Source organism: Cynara cardunculus (genome assembly GCF_001531365.2).
Source record: "Cynara cardunculus var. scolymus isolate 2C chromosome LG 10, CcrdV1, whole genome shotgun sequence".
NCBI lineage: Eukaryota > Viridiplantae > Streptophyta > Magnoliopsida > Asterales > Asteraceae > Cynara > Cynara cardunculus.
The window spans coordinates 3,034,972-3,056,935 of NC_037537.1; the positions used below are offsets into that span (position 1 = coordinate 3,034,972).

The 21,964-nt window shown below is 35.6% G+C and overlaps 1 protein-coding gene across 2 annotated transcripts; it reads left to right on the forward strand.

Moving 5' to 3' along the window:
* The first annotated feature begins 14,442 nt into the window (after positions 1 to 14,442).
* On the forward strand, positions 14,443 to 20,765 carry LOC112520360 (GDSL esterase/lipase At5g45920). 2 transcript variants are annotated; one of them, XM_025128725.1, is made up of 5 exons: positions 14,443 to 14,541; positions 14,688 to 14,918; positions 19,127 to 19,194; positions 19,862 to 20,029; positions 20,422 to 20,765. In XM_025128725.1, the coding sequence occupies exons 1-5, from the start codon at positions 14,443 to 14,445 to the stop codon at positions 20,579 to 20,581; spliced, it is 726 nt and encodes a 241-aa protein (XP_024984493.1). In that variant the 3' UTR covers positions 20,582 to 20,765. The 2 variants fall into 2 exon arrangements, with proteins under 2 accessions (XP_024984493.1, XP_024984494.1); XM_025128726.1 differs by having other exon boundaries at positions 19,865 to 20,029.
* Positions 20,766 to 21,964: the final 1,199 nt, after the last annotated feature.

Sequence of the window (21,964 nt, forward strand, 5' to 3'; positions counted from 1 at the left end):
ACAATGTCGTTTTGGTGGACTAAAATCTTACCCGTTAAGTAAATAATAGTGTTAAATTTTACCGGTAAGCACTTACCAGGTAAGTGTTTGGTAAACGGCCCTTACTCTTGCTCTCCAATTTGCTTCATGAATTAGACTTTTTTGACTCTTGAGTTTGACTGTTGCACTTTATGACCTTCACCTACAAGAATTTTAACTTGGTGTTTTTCATTCGGTACGAAATACGATGATTGTATTTGTTGGCTTCTCCACCGGAAGGGGGTGGGTAATTAGGGGTGTTCAAAAAAACCATTGGACGGTTCAAACCAGTCAAACCAAGTCTAACCGGCGGTCCGGTCCAATCTAAAAAATAGTCAAACGGCTTTGTCGGTTTTATCTGTGGTTTGAACATTTTTTGAGCGGTCTGGACCGAATCGACCGCCAAAAAAATATACGTATGTTAATTATGTTTATTTTTCATGTTATATCCTCAACTTTGTGACACAATTAAAACAAATTCGTTCAAGACATTAAATTTTTAGTTCTCATTTCGCAATTGACCACGTCATTTAAATTGTCAAAATTCCGAAGTCCCTCGAAAACCAAATCCAAATTTCAAATCGTCATTTGACTTTTTCAATATTCGCCCAAAATTCCAACTATTGTCGGTGGATTTGTTTAACCTTTTTTCTACTTGTTCAGTTTCTTTTAGCTATAGATATAGATGTATCTTTTATAATTCAGTAGTCTATTTTTTTTAATAATGTTATATTGATAGAAATTTCATATTGAATATAAATGTTATGGTTTTTTGAGTTTTAAGCCGATAAGAGGTGTAAACCGCCTAAATACCAGATTATACCGCCTTTTTGTGGTCCGGTTTGACCGGTTTAGTCACTTGTTGTCAAACCACTCGATTTTAGCAACTTTCTAGACCACTATTGTAGTTTAGTTTGTGGTTTGGGGGTTAAACCGTCCAGACCGGACCTTGAATACCCCCATCGGTAATCAAATGAGAGGTCTCCTTTTTGGATCCTCATCCATGATGACCGTGAGACCTAGGCATGAAAAATGGGGCTGGAAATATGATTATATTCCCGTCTCTAATCCCATCCTGGTCCTCAGTCCTCAATCTACGTTATCGTTCCAGTCCCCATCCCCCGTCGGGGAATATGATCATATCCCCGTGCCTAACAGGGAACGGGGATCCCCAACCGGGAAATAGGGATATATGAGATGTCTAAACCAAATGTGTTAAACATCACATTCGATCCAAAATGGTCCATGATTATATCTTACATATTTCCAAAATTTTGCTTTCATGGAGGATCAAATATTCATATGTTAACAAAATTGCAACATTATATGTAATTGTTTGATCGAATGTTTTCGGCTTCCCATGTGCTTTATCTAAAAAAGGTAAAAATAAATTAGAAAAAATATATATGAAAAGAAAAATATTAAAATACTATTTCTAAATCTAAAATATACAATGCTTTAAAAACAATGTATTCAAGAATAAATATATAAGAGCATCTCCAACCGTCCAGTATATTCACGGTTTTGCCATTTTTTTGTGTGTTAATGGGCCCACCAAATTTGGTGTTTTGATATTCTTTTAGTATTAAGGTTGGAGATAGTCTAATATATTTAATATACGGAGAAGGGGCGAGGCAATGATCATGTTACTCGGCTCCCTCCCAGCCCTGGTTTTTAACTTTTGGGATCCCCGTTCCCATCCCCCATCCCGGTTTTGCAGGGAATTCTCGTCCCGATGGGGATGGAGACACCAGGTTTCCCAATGGAGTGGGTCTCATTCTCATGCTTAATGGGGAATGGGCCATCGGGCCCTCCAGAAATGGCCCATGCCTTTTTTTTTTGGTGGTTTGTCTAATTCATACACCTATATAGTATTTTGCGATTTGCCTAAAAAGCTTGGATTTACACTCGGCCATGTTACCGGCTATTGCCCACCTATTTATTCAGTGTTAGCTGGATGAACAAATTTGGTTTTTATTATTTTCTTCATGGCTAGACTTTTGTTGGCCAAGAACCTCCACGCTCTTTAGCTCGAGATTTTGAGTCTCAAATTCCCCTCAACACCGCTTGCACCAACCACGTTCTTGTCGGACTCATTGGCCATGCCTTGTATCGACCTGAACTAATACCAAATGTCACAGACTTGTCTTTATAAGATCACATGAGGCCTTCAACTCAAAACTCTCAAACAATCAACGATTTGGGCAAGTTAAGAGTACAAGAAAAGAAGTGGGTATTGCTATTTGCACTACTAAGAGATGTATATAATTTATGTTTTCTCACGAAACTCCTTTTCATCATATCCATCAGTTTTGTATGGTACTATTTTAATATATGAAAGTAATCGATTATAATATATATAGATGGAAGTTCAAATGAGAACAGTGTTAGAATTTTAGAAATAGAATATCAATATACTTGGATAATTCAAGGATCATGTATTAAACACTTTTCAAAATATGTGATTTCGACCCTATAGCCTGGGGTATCACGAAATCAGATTTGGGATGATCCAAGAACAACGATATGGATTTCAGGCAAAGTTCAAAATCAAACACATAATTTCCTTGCTTGTTTATGTACCTTAAGAGACAAAATTTTGGCAGAGTAATAATATGCAGAAGATCGTCGCCCTGTAATGAACCCAAATCTTATATATAGTCATCGACAGTTAAGTCGGTTATTTTGGTGGGAGTCGTCACTACTAGAAAACAAGGTATTAGCGACGAAAATCAGCGAGAGAAAAAAATCCCTCGCTGATCTGCAAGGGATCAGCGAGAGAATACGTTTTTGGTCAGATCCCTCGCTAATCCCTCACTGATTTTTTATTTAATAACTACAAATTTAATTAATTATTAATTATTGATTATTAAATTTTTAATTATTTATTATTAGAATATTACAAAAATTAATTAATAAAACCGAATAAAGCCCACTGGGAGCAGAATGTCGGAGGACGGAGGAAATGCCGCATCTTTGGTTTTGAGACCACACAGGATCCCTCTTAGCAGTAGCACCGAGTCATCATACGAGTCAAGAGCGGAGATATGTTGGTTATATTGTTATAAACTTTCTCATTACTAAAATCGCGAGCAAATTACTGATTTTGTCGAATATTGAATATTTACAAATAACGGAGTTGAGAGAAAGAAGTTGGCAAGGGTAGAGGAGGAACTGGAGACTGAACGAAAGAATAGAGCATATTTGGAGGCCAGACAAGTTGCCTCGGCAGTCGAACAGGCTAAACACGCTGCTGCGTTAGCCGAACAGACCGTCTTATAGGAGTATTTTGTTGCGTTTATGCGGCAGTCAGAATACGTTTTCCCCCCTCCCCACCTCCCGGTAGTTAGATTGTATAAATCTAAAGATTAAATTGTATGAATTGGATATTTTAAATTGTATGAATTGGTTAGTTTTAATTTGTTCACAGTTTTGGTTTGTTATATTATGACCAGGTTTTGTATAAATAAATACAAGAATTATGTAATTTCAAAAAAATATTTTTTAGATTAATACAAGTTAGCGACGGATTAGCGAGGAAAAATCCGTCGCTGAAAGTCCCTGAAAGTTTCTTCGTTGATCCATCGCTGAAACTTCTCTCATTGATCAGTCGCTAAATCTATTCTCTCGCTGATCCGTCGCTGAAAGTATTCATCGCAAATCCGTTGCTGAAAGTATCCCTTGCAAACCCGTCGCTGATTTTCCTCGCTGATAGCATTACCTACGAGCATTTGACCGATGAAGTATCGGCGACGGTTGACCCTTTAAGCGACGGATTTGCGAGGGAAATTTCCCTCGCTGATATTGCATTTTTTTAGTGTGTATCTGTTCCCACATCGAAATCGTCGCTCCGCCCCTTGGACCATGCAAGGGGTGCTGCCCCCGAACCCCCGCATACCCGAGATAACTTTAACTTATCCGAGTGTGCACTCCACACATTCGGACTCGAATTATAATTAAGTCTAATTTCGGCTTGTCTCATATTAATTCCGATCATACTAAACGGGTAGATGACACTAAAATCACCAACAAACAGTAACTAGATAAAAAAACATGAAAACAATGAACATAAAAGTGTATCGGTGATGTGGCCCACAACCTAAAGTCGCAGACAAAATTGTGTGAATCACATGTGATTTTACACGTGATTTTAGTGTAAAATCACATGTGATTCGACCGTTTTTTCTTCTCTTATTTGGTTACTGTTTCCATATAAACCGGAGTCTATATTTATATATGTATAAAAATGTATTAAGTAATAATTTTTTTTTATCTTCTAATTATTCATGTTATTAGAAAGTAAAATTTAATATTTTAAAAATAAAAGAATTTATTAATTTTGTATTTAAAATAAGAATAAAACATATATTACTTACGTTACAACCTTATTTATTCTTATATATACATTTTTATTATTGAGATAATTACATTACAATTTCATTTACTTTTAAAAATTACTAAAAGAATACTTGCGCAATACAACGAGATATATTAGAATATTATTTCTCTGTCATAATCATTTATTAGTAATATCTCTTATTAGTAGAAAATATTAATATGATAATTTATCTCTCTATTTACAGTCTCTCTCATCTTTTCTTTATTTTATCATACAAGATCACTTGCCTGTTGGAGCAAAAAATTGCTAAAATACCTTTTTCCTCCATTTTAGTATGATTGTTGAAGATGCTCATACTTCGTTTGTCCAAAAATAACAATCCATAATAAAAAAGGCGCACAGTTTTTAAAATATGAAATTATTACATTTAAAATAACCACATTTTTTTCCTCTAATGATAGAGAGAGGAATTTTCTTTTATCTCATAGTTAAAGGTAAAATATGATAGTAGATTTATTTTGAGATAAACTAAAAAAATAATATAAATACTTAGATGTAGGAGTGTTCATGGGTTGAGTTGATCGGTTGAAGACATTTGAACAATTCAACCCAATGCTTGTGGTTTGAAAAATCTTAATCCAACCCAACCCAAATCAAACTGTAACCCAACCCGTAGGGTTGGTCGGGTTGGTCGGGTTAGTCGGATTGATACTTTGGTATATTAAAATATTCTTGTAACCGTGAATATGTTATTTATCTACTCATAATTTATTTTTCATCATCAACCATTCTGATACAACTTATCCGTATTTCTTACATATATCAAATTCAGTTAATTTTCTCAATTTACATATAAATGTTTAAAGTTACTGAACATATATACAAATGAGTTATATAGATATGTGAATAGATTGAAAATATATGTATATGAAAAACATACATGATAGTGTAATTGTCTAATGTATATATAAATAGAAATTCAATAATCATATTAAATCCAAAAAATAAAAGGATATCGGGTTCGTCGGGTTGGGTTGGGTTGGGTTCAAATAATAGTAACCCAATATCAACCCAATACCTACGGTTTGACAATTTTACAACTCAATTAGACATCGGGTTGCTTCGGATTGGGTTATTTCCTGTTAGGTTGGGTTGATCGGGTTGGTCGAGTTTTTGAGCACCCCTACTTAGATGGCGTTTGTTTTTTAATGAGTTCTGAAGTCTTATTTCACTTCTGATTAATAAGAGGTGGTGATTAAGTCTAAATATGAATCAATAAGACTATTTTACAGATAAATGTCTGAATTTGTTTAAATTATCTATTTTACCCATTACAAAATTATAGTGTTGAATTTATAGATGAATTTAAACAACTTCACATATTTATTCATCATGATTACGAAATTTACATCTAAATTATATAATTAGCATTCATTTAAATGAAATTATGTCATTAACGGTATTTAACACATTTAAATCTGATAGTCCCACTTCTTCAATGAATCTTCAATCTTAATATAAAACTCTATAAATGACATTCTTCAAGATATGAGTTTTGAGAGAAAAGGTCAACAAGTCAAAGTGTATTATTTCTCTAAAAACTCTCAATTACAAGTGATTATTACAAACGAGCTCCTTCTAACTAAAACTCACTAACCAAGACCTATTTATAGGTCAACATAAAATATACAAGTCAAAGTCAAATACAAGACTTACAAAGTCAAACTATCTAGAATTACAAATAAAGCTTTCAAGAATGAATACAATAAATTCTAAAATTCAATCCTATCATTCTCCCCCTTTAGATTCAGGCTTGAAAGAATTTGTATTATTTGAATCCCTTTTGAAAATTTGACGCTTTAAACACTTTATGACTTCTTAAAATCTTCTATTATATTAGAACTCATGCCTTATCGAGCATGTTATCCCATTTTTAAATTAGTTTATTCTGCTGCAGCAAATGCTAGTTTCAATATAGGTTCGAATGAAACAAATTTAGTCATTAGTAAAGCCGAAGTCAATGAGGGTACTACATTCTTCCCTTTATGTTCTTCAAATAATCTTCTCTTGAGAAAATCTTCCACAACATTCTCCACCTCGAATGTAGATCAAAAGTAATCTTCGCTATTCATACATCAACAGATTTCAGAAATAATCTTCAAGATATGATCTTCAAAGAATTTCTTCAGAATAATATTCACACTGAACAACTTCAAGAAATAACACTCTCTTCAATAAAAATCCCTTTCAATAAACTTCAGTTAAGATGAGATCTTCACATTCAGCTGCCCCTCAATATTGTAGCACAAGAATAATTTTCAAAAATAATCAGCAGTCGTCACAAACACTCCTTTCATTCCTTGAGTCTTTTCCAAAAATCCCGATCTTCAAAATTGATTATTTCATTCATTATATAATACTCCCCTTTATGATGAAATGAGAAGCATTTGCATCATACATCAGAATGAATGAAACTTGAATGTATGCCGTCAATTCTTAAAATTGTAAGCAAATATTTTCAAATCCGCTTGTATAATCTTTTCAGATTATGAAGATGGGAAAATAACCAAATTCAACTTACGAATTTGTTAACAATCTTATAAAAAGATTGGTCTGTGAATATAAAAAATATATTCAGTACAACGAATGTACTTCATATATGAGACTTTTTAAGGTTCATCTCACTAGGACTTCCATTCAATCATTGATAGCTTATAAAAAGGCATATCTATGAATGTTACAACAAAATAACAAATATATTGCAAAATTTGTGTAGTGTAAAAGAATAAAGCAACAAATGCTTCTAATTAGGCTCAAAAAGATAAACAGTGTGGACTACACAAATTTATCAGACTCAATTTGTGATCAAAAAGACTTGAAGGGGGGGGGGGCATATATCCTTCTTTTTCAATATCGATTTTCTCCAAATGAGAAACTGATAGTTTGTGAGCTGCCCCAAATGTTATTGAAACACTTATCTTTTAAGAGATAAATGAGTAGCTGCTGGGGTTGTGACAAGAATTGGCCTGAGCTTTGCCTTTTTCAATATTAGTCTCCAAAGAATTGAGAACTAATAGATTTTGTGGTTTGCCCGGATTATAGAAGATAGAACAGAATTCTTTTAATCTTTTAATCCTGACACAACTCTCATCAATTCTTTTAGCTCACAACAACTACCCCTCTCGTTTTCTTTTTAAACTCAGCACACAAACCCATTTTGTATTTAAGCTCACTCAGATATGGATGTCCGCATGGGTAGGTTTGTCGGTTCTGACATTCCATTGAGGTATTTCTGTGAAGCACTCAGTTCCTCCTAAATTTAATTGTATAAGCTCATTTGATCACAAGCAATTGATCAAAATATTATTGTAATGAAGCACACATGATCAAATAAAATTGATCAAGAAAAAATGTAGCGATTAAGCACAATCAACAAAAAATGATGTACAAATCAGATTATTCAGAATATGTGGGAGAAATGAATGAAGATCTTTAAGTACAAGTTTACAGATTCAGACAATCAAAAAATAATGAATTACGTAACAATCAGAGTAATAAAAAAACAACTTTGAATACAAACGAGTGTATTATCACCAAAAATGATTTTCATTTATGAGACGTGATAATAACAGTTTGAAGAATAGCTGAAACATGTATTGAAATTATGTACGAAGAGAAATTACGCAAGTAAAATCTCAAAGAAATACCTGCTCAGAAAAGATACTCATTTAAAAAACAATTCAGTTTTCAGAAACAGTTATCAAACTCTTTTCAGTAACTACCCCTAGAAAATAGATTTAAGTAATATTCTTTTCAGCTCAAAAACCAAAAAATGAAAAACATTTTGGCTCGGGTCCTGAACTAATTTGTTCAGAAGTAATAATTCAGACAGATTACAAACTCCCCCTGCATCAGTGTATCATAGAAATAATTTTCTTATCAGCACAACATATGACACACTTGCAAAACAGATCAAATAGACTTTGGTACCCAGACAAACTTGGGTCCTACTTTGTTAGTATCGGGCTGGGGAATGTTGTAACTGCCAAACCATCTATTCCTATTAGATGTATTCTTTTTAGTACTTTTAACAGGTTGATCAGATAAACAGTAAGAATCATACCATTTATTGTCATACCTGTTAAATCCATTCCAGCTGTTCTGAAATCTGTTGTCTCCATACCATCTGTTGAACCTTTTCTTATTAACAAAGTCATTGGTTTTGCATGTTGAGCACATGATTTTTCTCTTGCTAAGATTGATCAAATCATTAATGGGTCTCACAATGCAAGGAAGAACAGGGTTAGTAACAACAGATTTATGAGACAGAGCAAAATCAGCTTTATTGACCCAAACATGTTTATCTTTTGAAAAATAATTGGGTGATCCAATGACATACCCTTGATAATATTGATTTGAAGAACGAGACCTGTTCTTAGAAAAAGTTGATTTAGAGCTGCTTGAATAACTGTTGGATTTAATGCTGGAATAGTTGACTTGGTTCGGTTTTGACTTAAATGAGTCATGGGGATATTTGTCCAATTTAATTTGCTCTATGTTGGCCTTTGGAATTATATGCAGTTGTTTCATATTTATTTGATGTTTCATGTTTTGGATGTGTTAGTCATTCACTTATGTCGTTTAATTTTAGATTGTAATGCAATAGATCCATAGTCATAGAAGTCGATTGGAATGTGATAGTATTCCATATATTATAGCTACAGACTCGGATCAGCGGAGGACTTGGGTAAAGACTTGGATAGAGTTGAATTCGATGACCATGTGATCCATAGTGGGGGTGTCAAGGTAAAGACTTGGATAAATTTGAACTTAATGACCATGTAGTGCATAGTGATTGTCATTTATAGTGAATGAGCTTAACTTGGATTGGGAGATCCCAAGGTAAAGATTTGGATAGAGTTGAACTTGGTGACTCCCCAAGCAAAAGACTTGGATAAAGTTAAGTTTGTTAACCCATTTGACTAAATACTCGGATAAGGTTGATGTCAATGTTTGTTTATCCATAAGTGATGCTTATATAACATTGAATTGTGGCTTACTTATGTGTTTGGTCACAGTCAATAGCAAATCGGGTCTCCCTCGTCATCTTATGATGTCTTACACCCTTATAAGGGTGAATATGATCTAATTATACAAAGTGACTTAACTAAAGCCATGTCTTTCGTTTTAACGTCTTATGTCTTTATTCTAGGTTATGTGAGTATTGGATTTTGGTTGTATTTAAATGGTTGTTTTGGTTAATGAGTTTTTATTAGTGAAATGTGGGTTCCATAAAGATGTCGTTGTTACGATGAAAACATTTTATTTACGAAATTATGATTTAAATCATTAGTCTTTCGGTTTTATTATTTTATGATTATGATGAAAACTGCTTGAGCTCACTAGACGTTAAGCCTAACATTTTATTTGTCGACATGTACATCAGGTCGTTGGAAATGGCACTAGCAACATCGTGATGAGATGAGTACTGGATAGATGGACGAGAAAGACTTAGCTATTTGTTGATGTCTTCCGCAATTGGAGATAGTGACAATATTGGGTTATAGTAACACCCGATCTTAACTTTGTCTTTATCTAAGGCTCGGTCTATCATTTATTGACGTTGATTTTAGATTTGATATTCGAGGTAATTCAAGTATTGACTAATATAAAAATAGATTTAGCCTTTATTTGTTGTATTAAGGGAATTTCTAAATTAGTCGCTCTTTTCAAATTTGAGGGTGTTACAAGTTGGTATAAGAGCATATGTTTGAGAGATATTTAGGTATTGCACTCTGATTGAATGCAAGTGAGAAATTTACAATTAGGCACTTTAAGATAGTATATTTTGAGGTCAATAAAGACACTAGTATCAAGAATAATGATTATGGTAGGAAGGATTACGACAGGCTGTTTCTTAGAACTCCATGAGACTGCTCCTGAACTTAGTTTGAATACATAACCCGAAGGGCTTTTCCTATCATCACGATCACCTACATAATTTGAATCGCTAAAACCAACCAATATTTCTTCCCTTTTTCTTTCATATAAAATTCATAAATATGATGTTCCTTGCAAGTATCGAAAGACTTTTTTCATGGTTGAATTGTGCTGCTCAGTTTGCGACTCCATGAACCTGCTTAACAGACTTACTACGTACATGATATCCGACCTTGTAGCAGTTAGATACATGAGGCTTCCTACCTTCTGTTTGTAAACCGTTGCATCTACCTTTGCTTCTCCATTATTCTTTGTGAGTTTGCAACCTAGAACGATCGGATTCTTAACGGAATTGTAGTTGTTCATTCAAATCTTTCCAACACTTCCTTGACGTACTTTGACTGGTTTATGAAAATTCCTCTTGCATTCTACACTACTTCCACACCCAAGAAGTATTTCATCAGACCAAGATCAGTCATTTCGAATTGCTGCACCATCGACTTTTTGAACGTCTCAAACATTTCTACATTGTTACCTGTAAATATGAGATCATCGACGTACAAGCTAACAATGAGAATTTCACCATTCTTACCAGCTTTGACAAACAACGTAGGCTCACTCGAACATCTTTCAAAACTCGTGTTGGAGAAATAAGCGTCTATCTTGCTAAATCAGGCATGTGGGGCTTGCTTTAGACCATACAATGCCCTTTTTAGCTGATACACCTTGCTTTCTGCTCCCAGAACTACATAGCCTTGAGGTTGTTCAACATAAACTTTTTTGTTAATTTCCCCATGCAAAAAAGCGCTCTTTACGTCAAGTTGGTAAACTTGCCAGTTTCTGCTTGCAGCTAGAGCGAGGATCATTCTAATGGTGTCCCAACAAGCAACATGAGCGAATACTTCGGTGTAGTCGATGCCGGCTTGTTGTGGTACCCCTTAGCATCTAAACGCACCTTGTATTTATCCACATTTCCCTTCTCATTCAACTTTGTTTTAAAGACCCAATTAACTCCGATCGTTTTAGCACCCTTTGGAAAGTCTATAAGCTCCCATGTGTCATTTTTGTTTATGGCCTGCATTTCCAGGTCCATAGCCTCTCTCCACTTGACATACCTGAATGCTTCTTCGTAATTAGTTGGATCAGTTACAATGGCAACCATTGCTAACTATTGCAGTTCAGCATCATCAGATAGTCGTTCATTGTCACCAGATAGCCCTTCTCCGCTTACAAAGTCTTTCATGTACGCTGGTCGTCTTCTGGTCCTCCCTTGAACTGGATTTACGTCACTCGGCTCATTGTTACCAGGACTTGAAACATTCGAGCTTGAGGTATTCGAGCCACTCCCTTGAACTAGACTTGCTTCACCCGGCTCATTATGACTTGGACCCCCACCGTTATTCTGCCCATCTTGTATCTCTTCATTCGGTGCATAATCATCTTGTTCCTCATCATCGTCCCACGTCAAGGCAGTACGAACTAATTCCTTCTATTTCCAGTTCCATTGTTCTTCTTCATCAAAGACCGCATCATGACTTATGACGATTTTCTTTTTGTTTGGATCTAACATTCAATAGGCCTTTGATTCTTGACTAACTCCTATAAACACACATGTAAAGCTTCTATTATCCAGTTTTTTACGATTCACATCAGGTATGTGGATATGACCAATGCACGAACACCTTGAAATACGCTACTGATGGTTTAAGTCCACTCCACGTCTCTTCTGGATTTTGTCTTTTACTGCTGTTATGGGGCATCTGTTCAGTACAAGGGCAACCCAGTTAACCGCCTCAGGCCAAAAATTGAATGGAATCTTCTTATCATTTAACATACATCTGACCATGTTCATCAGTGTGTAGGCATGGCAACCGGGGGGGGGGGGTTTGTAATCCCCGGCCCTGACCCTGGTTGTAGTAATGTCCCCCGGCCCCGGTCCCCGGTGGGTACGGGGATTATCATCCCATCCCCAGTCAAATTTCTAGCAATCCCCGGTCAAAACCCAGTAAAACCCCGGTCAAACCCCACAAATAGTATCCTTTAGTTTGATTCTACCGGGGATCCTCGGCCCCAGTTTGAGTAACATCCCTCGTCCCCGTTTTGAGTCTACCGGGGATCCCTGGTCCTAGGACCCGTTTTAACGGGGAATCCCCGTCCTCGTTCGGGTCGGATGAACCGGGTTCCCCACCGGGTCGGGGCAAATCACCATCCCTATTAGTGTGCGATTTCTTCTTTTCGTCACCCCATTTTGTTGTGGCGAATAAGCAGCCGTAAGTTGCCTACGAATACCATTTGTGGCATAGAAATCATTGAAGGTGGAGAATGTAAACTCTCCACCCCGGTCAGTATGAAGGCAATAAATAGAACAACTTATCTCTTTTTCAACCATGCTTTTAAATTTCCTAAACATCTCAAAAGCCTATGACTTTACATTTAGGAAGTATACCCACATTTTTCTGCTATAGTCATCGATGAAGGTAAGAACGTACCTTTTTTGACTGTTTGATGCAGGAGTAATTGGACGACAGATGTCCGAGTTTACGATTCATCGAGTTGGACAAACCATCTTACGTCTTCGCTCATATGATTGCTACAACCCGAGTCTAGGAACCAGATTGCTTCTCTATGTGAATTTTTCATTTCAACATAGGACATAAGTAACATTTCTTCATCTTCGTTAAAGGTTGTCTGGTTGGCGTAATGTGCTGAGTGATCAGGACATTCATATGCAAAACATCCCAATTTATGACAATTGTAACATTCAATGGTGGCTTTGTCAAAGTTCCTTCCTCGTCCCCTTCCTCTATAGTTGCCACGTCCTCTCTCTCTTGGAGATAATTTAAACTTGTCTCTCGCTATATTTCCTTGACCTGTGGTAGCAACCTTCAATGCTTGTTCGTTATCTTCTTTGTGTTGCATACGCTGCTCATGAACAAGTAAGCTGCCATGAAGTTCATTTATGCTTAACGTGTTCAGATCATGAGATTCTTCAATGGAGCAAACGACGTAGTTGAACTTTTGGGTCATCGATCTCAAGATTTTACCAACTATGCCACTAGCCTCGATGCATTCACCATTAATCTTCATCTTGTTGACAACTGCAAGAGTTCTTGACAAAAAACTGTCTATTTTCTCTCCTTCCTTCATGCTGAGCAACTCATATTCTCATTTCAAAGCTTGAAGTTAAGGTTGTGGAACTTTTGACAAGCCATGATACTTCTGCTGTATCACGTCCCAAATCTGCTTCAACGTGTCGTCTTCAACAATGGTCTCCAAAATTTCTCGAGGAATGGCTTGATACAGATTATTTTTAATCTTCAATTCTTTCAGTTTATGTTCAGCAATTAGTGTCACATCTCCCGTCTTAGGCACACCGTCCTCCACAAGTGATCAGTACTCTTTAGAGAGTAGAAAATTCTTCATAAGCTTGGCCCAATGGAGGTAATGACCATCGAACATTAGGATAGTAGGAGCAGTGAACTTCATGTTGTTTGCTTCCATCATGTTTCATAATCTCTCGTGTACTCTAATATATATATATATATATATATATATATATATATATATATCTCTTTCTCTCTCTCTCTTAGATCAGGCCTCGTATAGGCTCTGATACCTCTGTAAGTGTTGCTGTCAAAGGCTAACAAGCACAAGTATACTCACACAATTAATAGCTATAAAAGCTTAAGGGGGTGTTTGGGATTGCTTATAAAAACAACTTATTGATTTATTCCGGTGTGATATTGATAATAAGCATTTTTGAGTGTTTGGATAAACAACTTATACTGGTGCCAAACCGGTAATTAGGAGTTCTTGAAGAAGTTAAACCTCTCCGACTTATAATAAGTTGATAAATACTTTTTATAAAAAAGTATAACTTGTTTCAAATAAGCAATCCCAAACACTCCAAGTTTATTCATCTATAGTAGGGGGTTATATATAGCCAAACAAATAAAAAGAAAAAAAAATGCATCCACGAAGTGCATAGACGACACGTGGCAAAGAAAAAAAATCAAAAACAAACTAATTTTCCTTCAAAAAAACAGGGATACTAATTTGACCAAAAGCTTGGACTTATTCAAATTAAAAACTTCCTAACCGTAGGATCAGAAGGATGTTCATAGCATAGATTTCCCAGGAGAACTATGAGACCAAAAATTTATCTCTTCGGTGACTCCATTACAGAGGAATCATTCTCAGACGGTGGTTGGGGCGCTTCTCTCGCCAACCACTTCGCTCGCACGGTATACATACAACTACTATATGCATACTTTTCTTACCTTTGAAGTAGATCTTTTGTAACTACTATACATATTGTCTGTGCTGCTTATGATGAATTTGAAGTGGGTTCTTTTTTTAATTTGATTTTGGGGGTGCAAAATTGGTTAAGGCTGATGTGGTGTTGAGGGGTTATAGTGGGTATAACACGAGATGGGCGATGAAGGTGATGGAGAAGGTGTTTCCGGCAGAGATGAACGTTGGGGGCGGGCGTTCGCCGTTGGCTGTGACGGTGTTCTATGGAGCTAACGATGCTTGCCTTCCGGATAGATCATCTGCGTTTCAACACGTCCCAATCGACGAATACAAACAAAACCTCCACGCCATTGTCTCCCATCTCAAGGTCTCTCTCTCTCTTCTCTTAAATGCTTTACTTTGTTCAGATGTATAGATTTCCTTTAACCGTATCAAATGATAATTACCCTGCCATCAATTAAAATAAATGATGCGTAGTTACAAAAAAGTAGTAGAAATCACCTAGGAATCAGGTCAAGTTTCAACAATTTATACTTATGAGTTTTGTTTTCCTTGACACAAAACTCGAATTTAAGCTTCAAGATTGCTACAGTGGCTTCTCAGTTGTCCTTATCCTTGCAAGAAGTTGATATATTGATCAATTTGCTTGATTGCCTAATAACACAATTTGACTTATGGCTCATACCAAAATCACATAGATTTTCTTTGAAACTTTGCAGAAATTGTCAAGATGGAAATAGTCGTTACAGTGATTCATGTGCTTATGCGAACTTTATTAAAATTCTGATTGAACCATATTGGGGTTATTGTTGAATATCCATATGTTTGACTGAAAAATCAAATGTATGCCATGCCCAATTTATCATACTCTCCATTTTGATAACCTGGAAAAATGATAACGTTAGCTTTTGGCTCTATTTGTTTCAAAATTAGGGACTTCCTTATTTGGTCATTGCTTGTACCTCATGATCCCCTTTATTTAGGCCAAAATAGGAAGTCAATGACCAATTTACTCTCGTAAAAATGATATTATGTTAATTCTCATTACGTGAAAATTTGAGAACTATAAATCACTTAGTGAAAGATTATCCAAAAATAAGGCATAGTGGTTGAATAAATAAATGTATTATGCCAAAAATCATCTTATTTGGCTCAAGGGTCACTTACGTTTTCTGGAATGGGAATTTGGAAATTTGAGAATGTTGTCCAAATTGTTTTCAGAACCGAACTAACGCTAAAATAACTGAATTTTGACAGAGAAGAAGAAATAAGAAACCGAAAAGAAACTCGTAAACAGCTCAACGCTAGTGCTGAACATAATACCCTCAAAACAGATTTGCCCCTGTAGAACATTTGTTTCCTAGAATACAACGGATTAAACAAGAAAGAATATTTCAGAGACGTATCTGATGCATCAAATAAAAACAAAAGGTTTGTGTACATTTCTTACTCTCTCATTTTGTGTTTACAATAGGATACGAAGTCTCAAATATATAAATAGAGGGTTAATGTTGTCATAAACATATTGATTGATATCTTATGGGAATCAGGACTTGGAGGATCAAGAGTCTCAAACACCTACCAATTTCCCTTTCATCTTACAAAATCCAACAATGCTCCACATGGATGGGAATTGTAATATATCTAGAAACGTAGTATCAAACTTCAATGGTTGAACCCTGCAAAGGAAATGATAGGTTGGTGTTATCCTTTGAACCTTCCCGTATGAAGTATATCTTGTTGACTGACATTCCAATAGACACGATGTCCTTGAATTGATATGTCGTTTGTGTCGGCATCAACACACTCCACACAGGATTTGTCCTAGCGTATTGAAGTCCTCATTGGTGTGTTCGTTATGGTTATAAATGCTTTTCCTGGTTATGCTAGAATTATTCAAGAATTGAGCCCCAATTGTTCCCTTAGAAGCGACCCTACTTCATTCTCACGTAGATGATCTTCAATTTGAACATTATAAGTCGTAAGCTTAACCTTATAGTCTATCACCTTTTGTTAGAGGAAGGGTAAGGAATTATCCCTTATAGTGATCTAAATTAGTTTATGTAATTAGCTAGGTTGGGTTTCCTTTGTATAAACTTAATCATTTATGCATTTCTGTCCCATTCCTTTGAATAACTTACTCACCAACTCTCGATTTAACCCTTTGGTTAGTAGATTTGCAATGTTTTCATTTGACTTCCACATAGTCAATAGAGATAACCCTAGTTAAGAGTAATTATCGAATGGTATTATGTCTTCAGTGAATGTGTCAATCACAATGTATACATATTGGAGACACCTGTTTAGGCCATCTCATAACGTGTAACAATTTACCTGATAAGCGCTAACCATGGTAAGAGTCGTCACTATCACTTACTAGGTAAGACACTCGGTCCTTGCCTTCGTTCTTACTGGGTAAGATTCTTGGTCCTTGCCATATTCATCAACTAAGGTAATATGACTTGGTAAGCACTTACCCAGGTAAACATTTGGTACATGACCCCTCGTTTTCATTACAGTTGTGTTTTAAGGTCATCACATTCAACTTGAACAAGCCATCATAGAAATACCATTCCCTTCAAACATTCCATTTTTCGATAACACGAACTTGCCTGACTCACATTAGACGGAAACCGTGTTTGTTGAGACACCAAATTTTTTCAAATTTCTAGCACACTTCATTTAAAGTAAGCTCTTTCCAGGAAGTCGTTTTCAGAATGACCATCCGTTTGCCTTTACCCTCATCTTCAATATTTTCAAAAAAACTGAAAGACCCTTGGTCAAAGAATACATTGAGTAGCTCTGGTGTCAACCCACTCATTCCTTTGGGTTAGATCCAATGAAGTTCACCTCACAAATCACAGCTATCAAGTTGATATAAGATAAATCTCTGGTTATGTCAACATAGTTGACATCCCTATTTGTCTCACATTTGGGGAGTTAACAGTCGACAAATTTGTGTCCATACTTGTCACAATCGTAACGAAGTCTTGAAATCCTTTCTTTTGAGCTTCCTTCACTTGTAAATGCTTCTTGGCAACACCTCCTATTGATCCCAATTTGTTGACTTCTCTTTTTCCTAAATATAAATTTCTAGCACTTTCAGGACTGACCATGTTCAACAAAACATTGGCTTTAGCTTCACCACAACTGTCCCTTTATTATTAGCTAGCATATCGTCTTCCTCAGTAGCCTTACTATGAGGTATTCTATATCATTTCCTTTCTTCTTTTTTTCAACTAGTTTGTGGAATCCATCCGGCCTAGGGGCAACTTTTCAATTACGTCTGCCACTTGAAATGGCTTGCATATTCACATTTCCTCTACGTGTTTTGCAGCATTATTTGAGGTTCTTACACTTGGCTTACCACTAGTTTATAGTCGTCCATTTTGTATCAAAAAACCGAGCCACAATGAATTTCTTGCCCCTGCACCCCCAGTCTCATATTTTTGACCAAGGATTCCCATATCTCCTTTGCAGTTTTTGTTGCACTATACACATTGTATAGCGCATTCACTAAGCCATTCAACACATACTTGTGGCGTAGGAAATAAGAGTGTTTCCAAGCATCAATAGAACTCAATATCACCATTACCAACATTGACCTGTTGTGCATCCTCTGTCAAAAATCGAGCTAAATTGAGGGTGGTAAGATAGAAAAATTGTTTCTGTTGCCACCTCTTGTAGTTGAACCCATTAAGTTTCTTTGGTTTCACCACAATCCCCATATTAGTTCCAACTCCCTAAGCAAGACTTCCTAGTTCTACGAGGTATCACCTCAGTATTGGGTCCTGAGATGCTGCAAAAGTGTTTTCCATCTTTAACCAATTTGTTAAACGTGTCAGCTGTAAAGCCAATTCCTGTTTGTTTCTTTCAGACGAAAGTGTAAGTAACGTTTCGCCAAACGGTCCAAACCAGATTTATTTGTCCCAAGTTTCAGTGTTAAAGCATAAAAGAAACAACATAAACCTCATCAGAATATTTCTGTCCATTGGTGGAAAATCTGTTCCTTACAGGACCCATTAGACAATTTGTTTCAAGTGACCAGAAGCATGAAATTATATTGTTGTTATTATTATTATTTTTTCCGCTCAAACCGGTAACAGAAGCATATATGGCTTAAAAACAGAAAAAAAGGTCTATGTTTACGTAGAACTTTGTTGTTTTTTTGTTTGACAACAGCAGAAACGAAACCAGTGTTTGCGAAATACGTTTGTTCAAAGTCCATAGGAGACATGAAATAGGTAAAGCTTCTGTCTGAAAACAACAGAGGACAGAAAAAATATACTTGTGATAAACAGGTGCTTTTAAAGGCAGGAGGATGAATTTTACTTTATGATTATTATTATTGTTATTTTTAGTTCCATGGTAATTTCACCGTGGATTGTTTCTTTGGTAGACAGGCTTGTGAATTATCGTGATTTTTGGGCTATGGCTATGTCTGGAACCCTTTTAGTTTTTGGATTCAAATAGACAGATTTGTATTATTGCATTGTTTTAGAAGCGATTTCCATCATAAGCTGCTGGTTTTTTATCTTGTGCTTATTTTTTGATAAAATCTTTGTTTGATTTCAGAAGCGTTGGCCTTCGACTCACGTCATCCTCATCACTCCTCCTCCGATTGATGAAGTTGCACGCCTTCTGTAAACCTTTATTCCTAGCAACCTCCCTTGACCTTTCTTTCTATGATATCGTTTTTGTTTGTTTGTTTGATTATAACATTCAAATTCACTTGAATAGAATGCCATAAAAATCGCAGCGTTGGCAGTAACATCAAGTCTTGTATTGATCAAATTTCTTAAATACTTTTCAAGGGGCGGGTTCAGTTGCAAACCAGTTTTAGGTTGTGAACTGGGGGACAAAGGAGAGCGCGCCACCTGTCCCATACATTCACGGGCTATTCACCATGAATGTTGTATTATTCATCATGAATGGTGCATCATTCATCATGAACCGTTTACTAATGTTCACCTTCATTATTCATGAATGAATGTGGACATGTTCATTATTCCTGATGAATGTGTATCATTCATCATGAATCGTTTACTAGTGCTCACCTTCACTTAAATTGGTTTGCAACTGAACTTCTCTATACTCTTTAACAAGGACAAAGTAAGAGAATCTTGTGGATGTTGATTCTGGCAATGATGAATTTTTTCAATTTCTATGGTTCAAAGAAAGTATCGGTTTTGATTTTGAAAGTTAGTCTATTTAAGTTCAAGTGAATTTGTAGCTCTTTTTCAACGAACAGCAGTGTTTTTTTCTAGTTCAATTCAATTGAGTTGCGGTTTTTGCATGTTTATGATGAAGAAGACATTCTTTTGATGAGAATCCTTCGAATTTACCTGAACGCACAAATGAAGCTGCTGGAAATTATGCCAAAGCATGTGTTGCTGTTGCAGGAGAATGCAGAGTGCCAGTTGTGGATCTTTGGACCCGAATGCAGCAGTTTCCTTACTGGGGCAAAACATATTTGAGGTACTTCCCTCATATTTCATGTATGCTATACATACATACGTACATACATACATACGTACATACATATAGGGAGATCAAATGTGAGAACATAAGAGTAAATGATTCATATGTGAATCATTGGAAAAGGAAATGTGGGTTCGCATATGCATCTTCAAATGATATTTTTTCGGGTTTGCTAGTGATTTACATATAAATAAATTTATTCTTACGTTATCAACCTTTTTATTTTTCTCACTTAACCTTAAAAATGTTGAGAACCAGTGAAATTTCACATTTACATGTGAAACATACATGATTGTTCTTCATTGAAGAGTTTCATATGTGAAACAATACCTTGAGTCCTAGATTTAGATGAAAGTCATTGAATGAGTGATTGATATTTGGAAATGCAGGGATGGGTTGCACCTTACACTGGGTGGAAACAAGATTGTTTTTGAGGAAGTGATTGGAAAACTACACGAAGTAGGGTTGAGTCTCGAAACTCTCCCGGCTGATCTACCTTTTATTAATACCATTGATCATATGAACCCGCTTAACGCTTTTAAAGAATAAATATATATCTCAGTAAGTAAAGTGTTGTATGGACAGAAAAAAACTTCAGAAGTATGTTTTTGATCGCTTGTATTGTAAGATCGATTAAGTATGCTTTAATTCACATGATTTAAGGGTACGACCAGATTATGTATCTCGATTATGCAGTAATGATCGTATTTAGTTATGGTGCTGAATAAATTTCTATCCGGAGGTTAAGTTGTTTCCTGCTGGCCTTCTTGTGCTTTGTATGAGTAAGGATGTGGTTGAGTTAAAAGTCGACCGGACCAAAATTGAAAAATCAAATACGATAAAATCAAAAATCAAATGCATGTAAACTCGTTTGGTTCTAAATCGGATTGTGAATTGTATAAATCTTCGGTTTTGTCTTTTCCATCTTGAAAAAATTGAACTTAAAACAACGTCATTTCAGGTTTAAGAAGAAATTTGGTTTTTGGTTTTGAACCAAATCATTGTTAATGGCTTTAAGTTATATAAATCTAAAATTGAACTTTTGGAAACAATCGATGACATTCATTTTTAACATTATTATGTGATTCCTTTTCTATGGCGCAAATGAGGGCATAATTCAAAAAGTCATCACCAATTCGATTACGTAAATCTGTCTTGACAAGTTTCATCGTTGAAAAACATATTACAAACGTGGCAGTTGCAACAGGTAAACCAGTGTTGAATATATCATAGTTATAATAATGTTGATTGTTAGTGTTCATATCTTTCCTTGGATTTCTTGTATTAACATAACCTTCGACCGTATCCAACTTGACAATCTTATGTTTATCACAAAAAGAGTAGTATTTCTCCAAAACTTCAAACCCATTTTCCTTCAATATTTGTAATTGACCTTTGGTTGTTCCTATCAAATCATTAGCTTCCAAGATGTCTTCATCTTTCCTTTGAAGAGCTTGAGACGGTAAATTTGTTTAACCCTAAGATGGTTGATATTAAGTGCATATAAAATACAAATTCAAATGTCTTGAAGTATGATAAAAGACCTCTTGTGTGAAGCCGACTAGCTCCATTACCACCATCATCTTCGACATATTCAAGCATTTTTATAACCTCTAGAAACAAAGCAATCAAACTCATGACTGTTTTAAGATGAGAATTCCATCGTGTACCTCCAACTCGTACACGAAAAATCTCTTGGTTTAACCCCTTGCCAGTCTCAGTTTCGTCATTTTCAATTTCTTCTTGAATTCTATCTCTATGACTTTCTCGTAGCATATCTTTTCGTTTGCAAATTTTCCACAGTAACAACCAAAACAAACAAATCAAGTCCTTAACACCATCATGTTTTTTTTTACAACCGCGACAACTACTAACTTAACTTAAATTGATGGACAAAACAAGTACTTCATAAACTTTTAGATTTTCATTTTT